At 39.7% G+C, this 17,845-nt stretch overlaps 1 protein-coding gene across 2 annotated transcripts in view; it reads left to right on the top strand.

The window, feature by feature from the left end:
- The first annotated feature begins 8,699 nt into the window (after positions 1-8,699).
- Dapk1 (death associated protein kinase 1) overlaps positions 8,700-17,845 on the top strand; it is a 189,457-nt gene continuing 180,311 nt past the window's right edge. The window contains exons 1-2 of one of the 2 annotated variants that reach the window (XM_046455009.2): positions 8,700-8,837; positions 9,668-9,837. In XM_046455009.2, the coding sequence (XP_046310965.1) occupies positions 9,776-9,837 (62 nt within the window). In that variant the 5' untranslated portion in view covers positions 8,700-8,837; positions 9,668-9,775. Of the gene's footprint in view, positions 8,838-9,375; positions 9,523-9,667; positions 9,838-17,845 lie in introns of those variants that run through there. The other variant, XM_046455010.2, reaches the window with a different exon arrangement.

The raw sequence follows: 17,845 nt of genomic DNA, 5'->3' as shown, positions 1-17,845 counted from the left end.
ACTCAGGCAGGACCTTTTATAAAAAAGATTCTAAAGAAATACAAAATGTGACTACTTCTATATCATAAATAGTTGGGCCTGTCTTATTCAGCAAAATCTTTATCACTCAATTAATAATTAAATGAATAAGCAAGTATTAAATTCTTAGAAGAAATTTTGGATTACTGAGATATGATGAACCTAGTATAGTTTTCATGATGAGTATTTCCTCACAAATGTTAATGCCCTTAAGTTTTCTTAAAAATAAGAGAAAATGGCAGAAAATGCTTAAGCAACAAATTAAATTTCACCAATTTTTTTATGTTTTTGTTTTTAAAAAATATGTTTGGATTTAGTAAGACTATCTAAGCAAAAAATACCAATCTTAGAGATGTGTAAATAGAGTTCTTTTTATGACAATACTGCATTAAATGGATCAAAGATTATTGCTCTATTTGCAAATCTTTAAACTGACAGCACCTTCTGGGAAAATTTATGGCAAGTTTTTCTTCTTTTTTAAAAGCAACACGTCTATAAATCCAACTAAAGTGCTATGAATAAGGTTGTAAATCACTTCACTGGCTTGAGTAATGGGACTTTTATTTCATGAAACTATGCCAAGAAACCAGAGGCTTTCATTGATATTGAGTCTTCTGTAATATTAATAGTTATACATTCCCCCCACCAAAAAAATGAATTTTGATACCTATTGAAAATATTTTTACAATTTTTTTTCTGAAAGAAATAAATATAGAAATCAGTGGTGTAAAGTCTGATGGTTTTAAAGAGGTTCATTAGTCACCAGCAGAGAAAGAAAATAGAATCAATAGAAAATAAATACTTGCACATTCACTAAATCAATGTGGAAATAATTTCAGATTTTTATCTGTAATTGTGATTGGTACATCCAGTTCTAATTGATGGATAATGTTGAGTGCTTCTTCCTGGATGATTTTCCCCCAGTCTTAACATTAGGTTTGTTTGACGAAATAGTGAAAAACTCCACTGAATGCTTCATTCTTCTTCTTCCCAATTATATTTAAATATTTTCACTGGGAATGTAGTCTCTGGTAGCTAACTGAACTAAAATTCTAATAGCAGTAAGACCTGTGGGGAGAAAATGTACATGTTATGCAAAAGTTAAATTTACTTAGAATTGATGCTCAGTGTCCTAAGGGGATTCGTTCCAAGACAACACCCTCCTCCCAGGACCACCCAAACTCACATATTCAACTGTCTTATATAAAATGGCATCGTATTTGCATATAGCCTAGGTATATCCCTCTAATGCTCTAAATTATCCCCAGGTTACTGATAATATCTAATAAAGAGTAAATGCTATGTAAATAATTGTTACACTGTATTATTTGGGGAATAATGACAAGAAAAATGTGTGCACATATTCAGTACAGATGCAATTTTCTCCTAATGTTTTGTTCCACATTTGGTAGAATTCATGAATGTGCAACCCTCAAAGTCTTATGTATACTAGCAAAATGAGTGAAATATACGCTACTTAGAGGCAGCTCTATGTACATTCAGTTAGGAACCTAACTGACATCCTGGACTTTGAATTTTATAACCCCTAGTAAAGGTTGCCAATTTTTTGTTTCAGGTAGTAACAGAACCTGAAAGAACCTAAAAGCCAGACATAAAATAGGAAAAAAACTAAACCTATAACCCCAGAAGTTTATATATCCTCACTGGTCAGTGATTGGTAAATATTTATTTACAGTCCACTTGTTTTAAAAAATAATGTCATACATTCAATACTCTAGATGACAATAAAAGGAAATAAAGAAACTGAGTCAGAGGGAAAGTGAGGCTAGAGAAGCAGAACAAGCAAAACCACATACTAAGAAGCCTTAACACTGGAATCACAAACTCCCAATTCTGATCTTTATTTTTCTTTGGCATTGGGAATTGAACCCAGGGGCATTTTACCATTGCTTTACATGCCCAGTCACTTTTTATTTTTCATTTTTATTTTAAGATCTCACTAAAGGTCTCACTAAGTTGCTGAGGCTGGCCTTAAACTTGTGATCCTCCTGCCTCAATCTTTCCAGTTGCTGGGATTACAGGTATGTGCCATGGCATCTGGCAAAGGCCCTCAATTTTAAAACCATGTACTACTAAAAAGCTGGGAGACTAGAACAATTGTGGGAGAAGGGATCTGAGAGGTGTTGCAAATAGCTCACAGCTCAGTGGGAGGTACATAATGTGCATTTGCCATTTTGTTTGTGAATATTCTGCTGTGAGAAATAAGAAAATAAATGGGATAAAAGAAACTCACAAGCTGTGTTAAGCATAGATAAGGAAATTAGTAACCTATTAGATCAAGAAGATGGCAAATTTTCATGATGCACAATATACTGTATATAAGAGGCATAGGAGACACTTGATATGCATGAAGTCTTAAGTGGCTCTATTGACGGTGCCCATTCTTTTCCCACCTGCTCTCTGCTCAAGAAACACATAAACAAAAAACACCCATAGATGTTCATCAGACTTATTGGCAAGTGTAGCTACTGGCCAGTCATTCTTGCCCCTCTGTATTGGGTTAATATACTGTTATTCCCAGAATTCTACTTCTAGGCTTCCTTTTTATCCTGCATCCTGTCCCTAGGTGACCTTTACCACTCCCACTCCCACAGCCCCCCTGCTGTATACACTGGGCTCACCCCATATCCATTCCATAGGTACCCATCCTCTTGAAGAGACAAGAAGAGAGAGTAGAAAGAGAAAATAATGTAGAAAAGGTTGCCTTGGATTTCCCATAGGTCAAACTGGTTGCAGAGGATAAGTAATGGTTAAAACAGTTCTTATAGCTCAGTCTTCAGACCTATAAGGGTGGAGAAGTATAGAGAATAGATGCAGTGGGGGAAATGGATGCTATCTCGCATAATCACATGTGTATTTGTTCATCAGGCTCTCTGCACAACCTGAATTACCTGAGGACAGAAGATGTTTCTTTTATGGATGCATTCATAGCATCTAACATATACTATGCTTTCAAGAGACGCTTATGGGTTAAATCAGAGAATATGGTAAATTGGGCATTACTTGGAGGACTATGCTTTCTGAACCTGCCACATGCTTTCTGGAACCTAAGGCAAAACAAGGAACAGCATAAGCTCTATAATTTTAGTTGTTTGATAAAAGGAAATATCATTTGGTCAGGAGAGATGAGTTCTTTTAGAGTGCAATGCTGTGAGGAACCAGAATCAGTCATGTGACTCCTTATATTAGAGGCACTCAGCTGCACATTTAACAATGAAACTATTAAGAGCTCAAACATTTTGCATGGAGCCATTTAAAATATTAACCCTTGAGAAAACTGAAGCCATATTCTTAAAAAGTAACCTGTAAGAGAACTGAGTTAACGTGGTCTATTTTGATCTAAGAATATCTTGCTTAAAAAAGTGGTTAAACCTTAGCTTTAAACCTGACCTACTAAATAGACCTTCAGTGTAATTATACCTGCATTCTCTCTTCTTTCACCAGCCAACACATGGGAAGAGTCAACTGACAAACTCACATTAGGGTACTGTGAATTCATTAGATTGAAGAAGCTTGGGTCCCCTACTGACTATGTGGAGCTGACTCTTCTCTCTACTCCCTACAGACCTCTGAGCTGAAAGTAAGAAATAAATCTTTAATGTGATAAACCTCTGTTATTTGTTGGGTTTTATAGTAACAGTTATTTTACCGCGACTAAAACAGCTATAAAATAATGTCTTAGAAACTAAGATTTTTGTTTAGTTGTTCAAGTGTGTGTGTACGTGTATGTATGTGTGTGTATGTGTGTGTATGTGTGTGTGTGTGTTTCCTTGCAGTACAGGGGATTGAACTGAAGGGTGCTCTACCACTGAGCGACATCCCCATCCTTTTATTTTTTATTTTGAGAAAGGGTGTCACAAATTTGCCCAGGTTTGAGCTCTTGCCTCAGCCTTCTGAGTTGCTGGGATTACAAGCAAGCACCACTGTGTGCGGTTTGGAGTTTGTTTTAAACACAACTACTGTGATGATCACAATCAACAGTCCATATAAAAATTGATTATTTTTATGGAAGTACTTTCTAGCTTGAATCTCATAATTTGAGGATTGTTATATTATTATTTTCTACTTGAGAGATGTTCCTTGGAGCCTTTTTTCCTCCTGTAATATGATAGAAAACAGAATAATGAACATTCTGGTGTATTATGTAACAATCACTGTCTCATGCATTATCTCTTCAGATTCTTCCAACAACTTTAAAGACTATGCAAGAGTTTATCATTGTCCCCATTTTATAGGGTGATGAAACTGAGACTAAAAAGATTAGGTATAAAGTAGGAAAAATGAATTTACATAGTTGTGTAAAGATTAAGCAAGAGAAAAATTTTGTCTTCCTAAAACCTGCTAGGAGCTCAGGGTTTTTTTTTAACTTTTTGAATTTTTAATAACTTGATCTGTTGCCGTATAACAAAGTACCCCAAAATAATGTCTTAAAATAATTTATTTTGCTCATAGACGTTGAGCTGAATCATGTGAGCTAAGTGGGGTTGGGGGTGGAGCTAGACAGTTGGCTTTCTCAGCATCTCTCTGTGATCTCTCCACATGTCTCTTTACATGACAGCTTCGGCAGCAGAAGAGTCCAGAATGAGGAGATAGAGAGAGGGGTGTGGGAGGGAAATAGAGGAAGACCTTAAGACCTAACCATCTGTGTCACCACCACCAGATTTTCCTAGAAGTAAACTGAGGTGGGTGAGGTACATATTCTTTTCTCTCCCTCTTTTTTTTTGTTTACACAGGATTAAACCTAGGGGCACTTTACCACTGAGCCCTGTGGTCCCCCCCCCCTTTTTTTTTGAGATAGCTTCTCCTAACTTGTTCAGGGACTCTCTAAGTTGCTGAGTCTGGCCTCAAATTTGTGATCCTCCTGCCTCAGCCTCCAGAGTTGCTAGGATTATTGGCATGTCCCATCATGCAGGGCTAGAATCTATTTCTTGATTGGAGAAATGTCAAGGAATTTGTGAACATAATTTTAAACTACAACCTTCCTTTCTAAAATGCTTGCCTACATTAGTATAAATGTAAGCACATCAGGGGTAAGTGATTCATCCAAGGTCATTCAGGTGTTAAATGGTTCCATTAATATGAGATTCAACTTTGTGACTCAAAATTCTACACATTTTTACTGCCCTATAAGATTTACTGTGATCAGCCATCTCTAATAGGATAGGTAAATTGACTACCACCAAATAAATTTGATTATTTTAACTGCCTTGGAGACTATATTTATCTTGCAGGAAAGTATTACCCATAAAGCAATCATCCATAAGCACTTTCTAAGTTTCTTCCAAATATCTGTGAGTTAACCCCCATATACACACAACACAATCATTTACATTTTTCCACATAAATCACTTTTTTGGTATTTCCTTTTTAAAACATTTGTTCTAATTAGTTATACATGACAGTAGAATGCATTTTGACATATTGTACACAAATGGAGCACAACATCTCATTCTTCTGGCTGTACATGGTTCAGAGTCACTTCAGTAGTGTAATCATACATGTATATAGGATAATAATGTCTGTCTCATTGTACCGTCCTTCCCATCCTTACAGCCCCACCCCTCCCTTCACTTCCCTCTACAGAAACTAAATTTCCTTCATTCTTCCTTAACCCCTCACCATCTGCCCCACTATGGATCAGCATCCGCTTATCAGAGAAAACATTTGGCTTTTGGTTTTTTGGGATTGGCTTATTTCACTTAGCATTATATTCTCTATTTCTATCCATTTACCTGCAAATGCCATAATTTCATTCTTCTTTAAGGCTAAGTAATATTCCATTGTGTATATGTACCACTTTTTTTATGCATTCCTCTGTTGAAGGGCATCTAGGTTGGTTCCATAGTTTAGCTATGGAACCTAGTTGTGAACTGAGCAGCTATAAATATGATGTGGCTGTGTCACTGTAGTATGCTGATTTTAAGTCCTTTGGGTATAAACTGAGGAGTGGAATAGCTGGGTTAAATGGTGGTTTCATTCCAGGTTTTCTGAGGTAGCTCCATACTGCTTTCCAGATTGGTTGTACCAATTTGCCGTCCCACCAGCAATGTATGAGTGCACCTTTTTCCCCTACATCCTCACCAACAATTATTGTTGCCTGTATTCTTGATGATTGCCATTCTGAGTGGAGTGAGATGAAATGTTAGAGTAGTTTTCATTTGCATTTCTCTAATTTCTAGAGATGATGAACATTTTTTTCATTATGTTTGTTGATTGTTTGTATTTCTTCTTCTGTGAAGTGTCTATTCAGTTCCTTAGCCCATTTATTGATTGGGATATTTGTTTATTGGTGTTAAGGTTTTTGAGGTTTTTAAAATTTTTTAAAATTATAGTTAGACAAAATACCTTTATTTAGTTATTTTTATGTGGTGCTAAGGATCAAACCCACCCAGTGCTCTCATGTACTAGGCAAGAGCTCTACTGCTGAGCCACAACCCTAGTTCTTGAGTTCTTCATATATCCTTGGGATTAGTGGTCTATCTAAGGTGCAAGTGGTAAAGATTTTTTTCCATTCTGTAGACTGTCTCATCACATTATTGACTATTTCCTTTGCTGAGAAGAAGCTTTTTAGTTTGATTCCATTCCATTTATTGATTCTTGATTTTCCTTCTTGAGCTTTAGGAGTCTTGTTAAGGAAATCAGGTCCTAAGCCAACATGATGAAGACCTGGGTCTACCTTTTTTTTTCTATTAGGTGTTTGGTTTTTTTGACTGCATTTCTTACCTCTGAGGATAATTTTGTATTTAATTCTCAGACTCACCACTTATGTTAACATGCCTTCCAACTTGAAGCCTTCCCCATTCCATTATCCTCACCATGTGCTCTTCCAGTAGGCCATTTAATGAAATATTCTTATTTAAAAGTAGCCTTTGACAATGGCTAAGGGACAGTCTTTTGTTTTGTCTTTTCAAGAGGCCATTCACCTCCACAGCTGAAAATTTCTGTTGAACTAAAGAGTTTGAATCATCCCATATTGGAAAATTTTGAGATTTGTAAAATGCTGTGGATCTGAAATCTCAGAGGATTCACTTATCAGTTTATGTCATTATAGGCAGTTAAGAGTTCAATTTAGAAAAATTCCTGATCTGTCCTTCCCATTTTTCTGGGTTACCCACTCAAAGGCTTGGTGGGGGGGAGCATGGAGTGAAAATTAAAGAAAAAATGGGCAAGAGATCTCTAGTGGAGATGGGGTCTTTGTGTAGGCTATCGAAGTCCTCAGAAATAAAATGCAAGTCACATAGGTGCTGTTACATTTTGTAGTAGCCACATTTTAAAAAGTAACAGGAAATAGGTGTAATTGATTTTAATATAATTTTCCTAACCAAATCATTCAAAGTACTATAATTCAAACATGTAACTAATGTAAAGAAATATACGAGATATTTTTCATTCCTATTTTCATATTAAGTCAAGGAATCCAGTGTATATTTTAACTTACAGCCCAGTCGATTTGGGTTTGGCTAAATTTCAACTCAATAACCAATGGTGAGCTGGACAGCACAAATAAGCCATTCCTTTCCATTTCTTCGTTGAGCCTTGCTTCTGGGGTTACCTACCTTCTGATCTTCAGAATTCAGCTCAAAACACCTTATCCTGCTAGCTACATGTGTGATAGAGTCTGTAAACAAGTCAAAATAACACCTGGCATTTTGCCAGGGGAATGTTAGAGTTAGTAAACAAGTCTGGATGGTGCCTAGCAAAATGCCAGAGGGAATGGTTTGAGAAGTAACAAAAGTGAGCCATTAAGTGTGGAGATTCCTGATTGGTTGACTGATGTATCTAGTTTATGCTAATTAGATAAGCTGTGTGGAATGTATAAATACTGCTCTGTCCTCACACCCCCCCCCCCCATTTTGCTGCAGCCGGGCTGCGGCACATGGGGAGTTAGAAGTAGGATCACAAGTTTGAGACCAGCCTAGGCAATTTAGTGAGACCTTGTCAACATCAACAACAAAAAGAAAAGCAAAACAACCCCTCCCCCACAAAACAACAAAACCTTTCCTAAAGAGGAATCCCATCTAATGAGGTCATTCTGTATACCATTCTGAATACTTGTTTTGTTGTTACCAGAATCAATCTCTTCTAGAATGACCTTATTTATTATCTACCTTTTCCATCAGAATGCAGGTTTCACCAGGGCAAGGGATTTTAAAAATTCCTTTTTATTTCCCACGATTTTCCCTTGCCAAGCACTGTACCTGGCATACATAGGTTGTCCAGTACACATTTGTGTGATGAAGGAATCGAGTTTCTCTAAACAGAGCTGAAGAGGGCAGCTAGGCGACGTGTCACAGGTGGGGCGCCCACTTTCGGCTTGACCGCCCTCCCTCCCTTTCTTTCTCCCTGCCTCGCCAGCGTGGGTGTGGGGTAAGTGGGTGTGTGCTCGGTAGAGCGCGCCAGCGAGCCTGGAGCGTGGAGCCAGGAGGAGCAGTGAGCGCAGCGCAGAATCCGCAGCGCTGGCTGGGCTGCTCAGAGGTGGGTGGGCCGTCCTGCCAGCCCGCCAGCGGGGTCTCCATTGGCCGCCAGTCCCAAAGGCGGCGAGGAGAGGAGAAGGTGTTCCGTAGCCGGAGCGGGAGAGCGCGGTGGAGCTGTCGCCGAGGACATTGTTCCCACAGCGAAGGGGGCACGGCGACCCTCGCGGCTCTAGGGTTTGGAGCCGGCACAGCCACGCGAGATCTGCGCCCTCCACTCGCTGGCTTGCTGCGCTCCCGCAGCTGCCCTACAGGTCCCCGGCGTTGGTGCTTATGATCCGCTTGCGACAGCGTCCGGAGAGACCCGGGGAGCTCCGGGACGCCCGGGTGAGTGGCCATAAGCGGTTTTCCGATCCTTCCCGGGCCCCGCCGCCAGCTTTTGCTTTCGTGGCGGCCGCGCGGCTGGGTTTGCCTGAGTAGTACCCGGGGCAACAGGGAAGGCCAAGGGGGGACAAACTTGGTTACGGGGAGGAGGATCTCAGTCGTTTGGCGTCCCTAGTCTTGAGCACCGCTTCGGAACAGGTGGCGCGGGTCGGGCGCTTTGTGTTGGGGATCCGGGGCCCGGAGCTGGCGGCCGCGCCTCCCTGGCCGCTCCCTTCCCTCCCTTGCTCCCCCGGGCGGCTGCACGCCGAGTCGACCGGGTAACGGAGAGAGAGTCGTCAGGAATGTATCTCTGAGGAAAGGGAAAAGGTGGCAGAGGCTTGGGGGAGGAGGGCGGGAGCCGAGAGGTGGCGCGGGGGTGTCACTGCCGAGAAGGCTAGAAAGGGATGCCTCCAGCGAGGCGCGTTCCTCCCGGGCGAGGGCTTCATTCTTTCGCTGCGCCCCTGGAGGTGGGGAGCTGGGTGGGCGTGTGTGCATAGAAAGGGGAGGAGGGGGAGGACAGTCACTTCCGGAGCTTGTTCGTATCTGGGCGCACAGACGGGACGCGGACCTTGGGATACAGTGACGTCCGGACCCCACGCGCGCGGGTTCTTCGTAGTTGGGGTCGTCCCGAGCTCGCCTTTAACAAAGGGTGCGTCTCTCCACGCGGCTGGGAGGGGCAGCGCCAGATACCTGGTCTCCAGTGTGCCTGTCTTAGTACTGGGGAGATCTGCTTCCTTTTAAGGTTGTCATTTTATTATCATTGGCTTTTTTTTTCATTTCTTGGTATTTTAAAGGACTGGAGACTGATGCATGAGGGGCCAACATCCGTTCAGGAGCGGTGGTGATGGTTTGGGGAGCGGAGCTGAAGTGCGCTGGGCTTTGGTGAGGTGTGACAGTTTATCATGACCGTGTTCAGGCAGGAAAACGTGGATGATTACTACGACACCGGCGAGGAACTTGGCAGGTACAAGGGGTGTGGATGCGCACGGCTACTGGGTTGTGGAATGCATAATAACTGGGGGCGGTGGGCGTTAAACAAACGCAGTTTCAATCACGCATCTCCTTTGCCCTTTCAGGAGCAAATTATAGAGAAGAGAGTTACTAATGCAGTGAAGGCCAGGGACCAGAAATAAACTGTTTGATACAAGAGATGGAGAAGAGCAGCCTTTTAGTCCTCGGTTATTATACATAGGGTATTGATAAGAATCTCTGCACAAGAACAGATTTAATTGTCCGAACTAAGTCTTGTCAGCCTTTGCCCTTCTGAGACAATGAGGCAAACGCTAAGATTCTAATTGCCACTGGAGTTAGCTCTTAGGTGTGATTTAAACAGAGTACAAATTAATTAATAGCCTTTTAAAATTTTTAATACTTTCCCTCTTTTTGAATTTTCAGTGTAACATGAGCAAGCTTTGGTAGGTGATAAATGGAAACTTGCCAGATGTTGATGTTGGGCTTGGATTTTGAAACTTCTTCCAACCAGTAATTTAATTATCCAGTTGGTGTTGGTGGTTGCTTTGGTTTCATTTACAATGTTGAATTTTTAACAAATCAATGAGTCTAATATGGCTATCTGGATTCAGAGCATACTTTCATTACTACTCTACTGTAGGAGCTGTGATTCTCAGTAAAATGTTTCAGTTTCCAGGCAGACAAAGTATTGTTTCTTGGGGAGCATCTAAAGATTGTTGGCTATTTCCTTTGGATATTCCACAGAGATTGGGTTCTTCTTTATGTTAGCACTTTTCATACCTCAAAATTCAGTTTATGGAGTCAGTGGTGTATTTGTGTTGAAAGTGAAGAAACAAAAGGATCTTTAAATTAAGAAAAAAGTGTAGATGTATTGAAATTTGTGTTTTCCCAACACACCTGATGTCTCCATACATAGCTTCCTTTTTCTTCATGAGAAGGAAATTAAAAAATACCCCCACACTAGATATTACCTAATGAGAATTAGGAAAGCTGGGATTAATGAAAAATTTTGAATCTTCAGATGATAGTGAAGAATGAAAAGTAATTTTTTAAAAGTTCCTGTAAGGAAATATTTCTGTGTATGTTTAGTGTTGACTCAAAACATTGGTGGGAGGCTGTGCTTAGGAGGAGGTTACTATTTTTGAGATTTAGTGAGTCAATAAGAAGGAAAGGCTCTTGGAAAAGTCACATTTTCATGGATATATTTAAGATTAAGCCTGAAGAGAGTGCAATTTAAATACTTGGTTGAGCTGGAATTAAACAACTATTCCTGTGTTTTCAACAAGGTGAGTGATGTATGGAGTTTTCCTTTGGGACTAGAAAATAAAAAAGATGAAAAAATATATTTCAATTCCATTTGTGTAGGGTGGTCTGGTTATATGAATTCATTTGTAAAGAGAAATGATTTAAATTAGGTGAAATGATTGTTTAATGGATTAAGTATACTGCCCTTGTTTTCATAATGATCTTTTGGTAGAATTATATGTTAAAAGAAAGGGGAAAAAAAAACCAACAAAAAAATGAAGCCTCCCTGTGGCTGGTGAAGGGAGTTTGTGATCTTTATTTCATGGGTGCAATGACAAGGGAGATGATTTGCTCATTTGTCACTAGCATTTTGCTTTGATTTTGACTCTGTCTACATTTCTGTATGTAACTTTCTCTCTACTGTGCAAGACTAATTGTTTATTAAATAATTTATGTGACCTAGGAATTTGAAAGAAGTGTACTGAAAAACTGGGAATTTGGAATATTTTTTTTTCATTTTCTTTTATTTTTTTTATTAGTGAACTATAGCTGTGTGCAGTGGTACATAACTGTAATCCCAGCTGCTTGGGAGGCTGAGGTGGGATGATCACAAGTTCAAGGCCAACTGTGCAACTTATCAAGACCGTATTTCAAAATAAAATAAAAGGACTAGGGATGTAGCTCAGTGGTAGAGCCTTTGCCTAGCATGGACAAAGTCCTGGGTTTTGAACCCCAGCACTGAAAACAAACAAACAAACAAAACCATGCATAAGACACACACACACACACACACACACAACCTAATTATCTTGTGTAGCTGCTATTGGTCTTACTAAAATATGGGGGGAAAGTGGCTTTTTCTGAAGGGCCTTTCAAATCCTTTGATTTTTTTTTTTTTTTATTTGCCTAGTATGTAGCTACTTCCCCAAAACAAGTCTTAATGTAATATGGACAGGTAGGAAAGGTGCTACTTATATGATGGATGTGTCACTGAGAGAAGATTGGGTGTGGAGGCAACAGTTTAGTGGCAGAAAATAGAAATGAGCAGGTATTTAGCACAAATGCAAGGCTGTTCTAAGTATTGAGCTGTGCGATCCTAAGCAGTCAATTTTAAGTGAACCAGTACCTAGACTTTACCTACATATCTTTAGCAATAATCTAAATTGTTGTCACTTTATAAGTGTACTGAGACAAAGTCAATAGAAAGAGGAGGGAAGATAGGTTTTTAAAATAGAATACAATATTATGATTATGATTTTACTTTTAGTAAAACTGAGTGCATGCATGTATGAATGTGTGTGTCTGTGTGTACTGCCCAAGACTTTTTAAAAAGCTTTCTGCCAAATCATAATGTCTATAACATATTATGATTGTTGCAGGAGTGATGATGGCTCATGCGAACAGATAAAATGGTTCAAAACCTAGCTCTGAAGATTTCTAGCTTTATAATCTTGAACAGGTCACATATCCAGTCTGACCCTCAGAATCTTCAGCTATGAAGTGGGAGGCCTGGTGTTTATTTGTGGCTGTTGTGAAAATAATCTGACATATGTAAAAACATTTATTTATTTTTGGTACTGGGAATTGAATCCAGGGGTGCTCTACCACTAAGCTACATCCCCTAAGACTCCTACCTTTTATTTGGAGACAAGGTCTCACTAAATTGCTGAGACTGGCCTCAAACTAGCAATTCTCCTGCCTTAGCCTCTTGAGTTGCTGAGATTACAGACATGTGCCAACACACCTGGCTGTATATTATCCATAGGACTAGGGAGGACATGTGGGTGTTCTAGGCAGGTTAATAACTTGGCTTTCTATTCTGTTTCCTTTAAGTATCTGCTTACCAGTTTCTGGAGGGGATGCTGTGGGAAAAGGTCCTGGGGGAGACCCTCTGCTGACAGCTCTTAGTTTTTCCACTGTGATTCTGAATCATGCAGCTCTGGTTTTTGGCTGGCATATGCTCTAAGCAGAAGCAAATAGCAGTAGATGGGACCTGTCATTTTTGAAGACTAAGTAATCTTTGATTTTTGACTCCAGGAAGTCCTCAGGGACTCACCTTCTATCCCAGGAGGCTGAACAAAGAACTATTTCCATCATGTGCTGAAGTCTCTGAGAGGAGTTCTTATACATGTAATTTTCTCCATTTATTGTTACACTGGGTTTTTTAGTACCCTAAGATGCCATGGCACCTCTTATAAGTTGGCGCCATGGGGAGCTCAAGGCTGACTTGCCTTACTTTTAGGTTGTGTTTACAACTTTGGTCCTTCACCCTTACCAGTGAGGCTCCTCGACATCTCCTTGTATACTGCTTTCCTGAGTGAATGCCTTTCTTTTGTATCCTACTCTGGTCTGAAGAACCAATTCCCTTAACATGTCTTTCCACAGTGATTTTTCCCTTTCAGGAGTCAAGTGACTTGTCTGAGACACTTGCATGGTCCATTACCATGGACTGTCCCGTGGCATGTACCATCCCTGGTTTGTGTTATTAGTCTTGTATTCCTCCTTGTAGCTAGCTTGCATGTTCCTTCAGGGGTCTCTATGGTTCAGTGTTGTTGAGGTCCGTTGTTCCCAGGTATGCAGAGTGCTGAAGAATGTCAGGCAAATGTATGATGAATGCCTGAATGAGCTAATGTTGATCTGCTAATGTGATGTTGAGACCAGAAAAGGGATTTATGATGCAAATGATGAGCCAAATGTATTGGTGCCCACCTATAATCCCAGCTACTTGGGAATCTGAGGAAGGAGGACCCCCCCAATAAAGCCAACATGGTCAATTTTACAAGACCCTGTCTTGAAATAAAATAAATAAATAAAAATCTTATAATAGAGCTACACTCCCTATTCCTCTAATGCTAACGGGGGAAAAAAAGCAAAAGCAAATGATGGTGCAGATGCTGATGCTGTCTAGAGAGACAGTGTGCAGTGTGGGATAACCTCTATACACTTATTTGAGAACAATGGAGGTATGTTTGTAGGGTATTGTGAAAATTAAGAGACATTGGTTCCAAACATCTGCCACATAGTCCCTACCTAACATATTACATCATTTAGTAGCTTGGTTTTCACACCACAGCATTTATTACCCTGCATAGTATTTGTTTATTTGATTATCTGCTTTTCCCATGATGCTGTGGTTTTGGACTTGCTCATCATTTTAAAAATTTCTCATGCCTAATTAGATGCATGGTAATTAGTAGGTGCTCAGTAAATACATGCTGATTGACTAAATGGATAAATATACGAAAAGCACCTTGGAAGAAATATATATCGGGACTTCAGTAAGTGGTGATAATGAAGATGAACACTTAGGATATAAAAGCTGCAGCTTATGAAAATAAAAACTGCTTTTGCTTTTACATTCTCTGACTGAATAGTAATGAGCACAGCAGCCAAAATTTCCAGGCACAAGATCCATTTTAAACAAAACAAATGGAGTACAGCATTAAATATTTTACATTGATTTGGATGATTGTTGGAAGCTAATAATTCAAACTTATAACATTTTCCTGTTGGCATAAAATCCATAGGCATTTTAATTGAAGTAAGAAATTGTCCCAAGCTCTGATAGTCTGTGTTTATATTTCACTTGGTTTTCTGCTGATGGCAGGAGTTAGTCCCAAGAATAACAGCAACCCTGTGTGGGTGGAAGAAGAGGTGTTCTGCTGGGTTTTCTCATTGAAAGTGGGAAGCATAGGCCACTGTTAGAGGACTGACTACTGAATATCCTGAAGGACTGTGCTGAGTGTGGTTGTTTTTCTCTTTGCATTTCTGACTCAGAATGCTCTCAGACATTTTCTTCTGGTAGGAAAGGCAGCAAAGTTTTAAGAGAGAGACTGTTTGAATACACTCATGCACTGCATAATGATTGTTTATAATGGTACCAAAAAGTTCCTATTACCTAGTGATATCACAGCCATTGTAATGTTGTAGCATAACACATTACTGCTCCTGGTATTGCTGGTGTAAGCAGACCTACTGCTCTGCCAGTCTTCTTGAAGCAAAGCACATAAAATTATGTACAGTATGTAATATTTGATAATAAACTACTATTACAGGCTTATGTATTTACTATTACTACATTTTTTTTTCTTTTTTCTTTTTGTGGTATTAGGGATTGAACCCAGGAGCACTTTACCACTGAGATACATTCCCAGCTCTCTTTTTTTCCAATAATTTTATATTAGAGCATCATGATTATACATAGTAATTGGGTTCATTTTGACTACATCATACATGCAAAGAATTTAATTTCAATCCCCATTCTTACCCTCTTTTCCTTCCCTCCTTCCTCCCCTAATTCTTCTTCATCTACTCTATTAAACTTCCTTTTTTCTACATATGTATGAAAGTTAAATTCACTTTAGTATTTTTATATGTGAATATATCATGACTTTGTTAAATTCGTTCCATTTATCTTCTTTCCCTTCTGTCCTCCCTGTCATTCTCCTACCCAGCTCTTTTCTAAAAAATATATATATATATATATATGTATGTGTATATATATATATATAAAATTTAAATTTTAAGACAGTGAGGCCCTAAGCAACTTAGTGAGATCCTATCTCAAAAAAAAAAAAAAAAAATTAAAAAGGGCTAGGGGATGTGCTCAGTGGTTAAGCACCCCTGGGTTCAATCCCTGGTACTAAGAAAAGAAAGAAAGAAAGAAAAATGGTTAAAAGACAGGGTCTCACTAAGTTGTCCAAGCTGGCTTTGAACTTGTGGCCCTCCTTTTTCAGTTTCCCAAATCATTGGGATTACTGTTGTACCATCCTGCCCAGCTATATATATATTTTTTGTTTTTGTTTTTGGTACCAAGGATTGAACCCAGGGGCCCTCAACTACTGAGGCACATCCCATCCCTATTTAAAATTTTATTAGAGACAGGGTCTTGCTGAGTTGCTTAGGGCCCCGCTAAATTGCTGAGGCTGGCTTTGAACTTGTAGTCCTCTGCCTTAGCCTCCCAAGCTGCTAGGATTACAGGCATGTGCTACAATGTCCGGCTTATATAGTACTTTTAACCATTATTTTACAGTATACTTATTTAAAAAGTTTGCTGTAAAACAGGTTTGTGTAATTTTGCTCTATGATGTTAGCACAATGATGACATTGCCTAACCACGTGGTTTTTAGTGTGTATCTTATTGTTAAAATGATGCATGACTGTACATATGTTAGAAGTGGTGGTTAGTGATTTTAAAAACCTGTGCATTGTAGGAAAGTCTAAAAATCATCTTCCAGGAGGGGAAGGGTGGGCATGATAAAGTTAGTAAGAGGCAGTTTGGTTGAATGCTTATTTGCTATCGTGTTTGTATGCTACCTTGGCAAGCATCATTTAAGTTCAGCGGGGCCCAGAGCAGAGGGGTTTGAGGTGCTTACTGATGGGGATGGGAAACCAAACAACACTGAAGCTTACTTCCTGTTCCTCAGTTTAGGCTTGTGTCTTACGCAACTATTTAGGAACCTAAAGGCTCCCTAACATTGGCATGTCCCATCAGAGCCATGAGAACACCATAAACTTACTGACAAATGGGTGCTCAGATTAATTCTAATAGTTATATACAAATATTCTATCAGAAGAGGTGACATTATCTCTTCTCCTTTAGTTTGTCCTCTTGTCTACTAGCAAAATTGTAACTACTTGAAGGCACAGACTAGTTCCCTCGAAGTGGGGTGGAGGAGGAGGGTGAGTGGGTGGAGAGGCACAATCACTGGCTGCTAGATAGTGCTGAGATGGTGGTGGTGGTGGGGGGCAAGGTGACAAGGTCAATATTTTATTGCCTGACTCACCAGGAACCTGTTAGGAACTTTCATCCTTAATTCACGTCAACTGCTATGTACAAACAACCAAAAAAGCATTTTGCATTGATGAAGTAAAACAGGATTGAAGTAGAAATCTACTTCTGGCAAGGCATGGTGGTGCATGCCTATAATCAGACTTGGGAGGATTCCAAGTTTGAGGCCAGCCTGGGTAACTTAGTGAGACCCTGTCTCAAAATTTCAAAAAGGGCTAGTGATGAAGCTCTCTTAGATATAACTCTTTTATTATCTACACTGTGGCAGAGCACTCCTGGGTTCAATCTCTAGAACAACAACAACAAAAAAAAAAAAAAGAAAAAATTCTAATGGTGAGACATGAATACACCTGGTGACAGGAGGGACATGGCTTTCTTTGGTACAAGGTAACCCAGAGGCTTCAGGGACAACAACCTGGAGAAAGTTAGGGTGGTCAGCACATCATCCCTTATTTATCTAGTTGGTATTTAGACAGGTCAGGTGGCTTTCTCAAGGCAGCTGGTTAGTAAGCACAAGAGAGACCTAGACTCATGGCCAAGTCTGTTTTATTATCTACACCATTAGGATTTGAAATCCAAAAGGAGTTGATATTTAAGGACGATGTTTGGGGCATCTGTTAAATGCCAATCCACTTTAGTATGTGCATTGGAAAGGGTAGTTAATAGTAGATAGCAAACACTTCATGGTAGGTTTTCACTGGAAGCTGGCCAAAGCCAATGGGGTTTACCCTTATTGCTCAAGTCATAAGCCATGATGACACACTGGAACCTCCTTTCCTTTTCCAAATAGCTGTGCCTTGCAGTTATAAATGGTGTTAGCATGTGGTATAGTTAAAGTAAAGTCCTGAAGTTAATAGTTTAGCTTTCTAGAGATTCTTAAAGCACTTTCATTATTATTTAACTTGAATAGCGTAATGTGTAAGAATCTGGTCTCTGCCCCTGGGGCCTACCCACTGAATAACCA

Source organism: Marmota monax, unplaced genomic scaffold (genome assembly GCF_021218885.2).
Source record: "Marmota monax isolate L192 unplaced genomic scaffold, Marmota_monax_Labrador192_F-V1.1 WCK01_AAM20220418_F8-fsc00366, whole genome shotgun sequence".
Taxonomy (NCBI): Eukaryota; Metazoa; Chordata; class Mammalia; order Rodentia; family Sciuridae; genus Marmota; species Marmota monax.
Note: the sequence above shows the minus strand (reverse complement) of the source record. Positions and strands in the feature narration are given on the sequence as shown.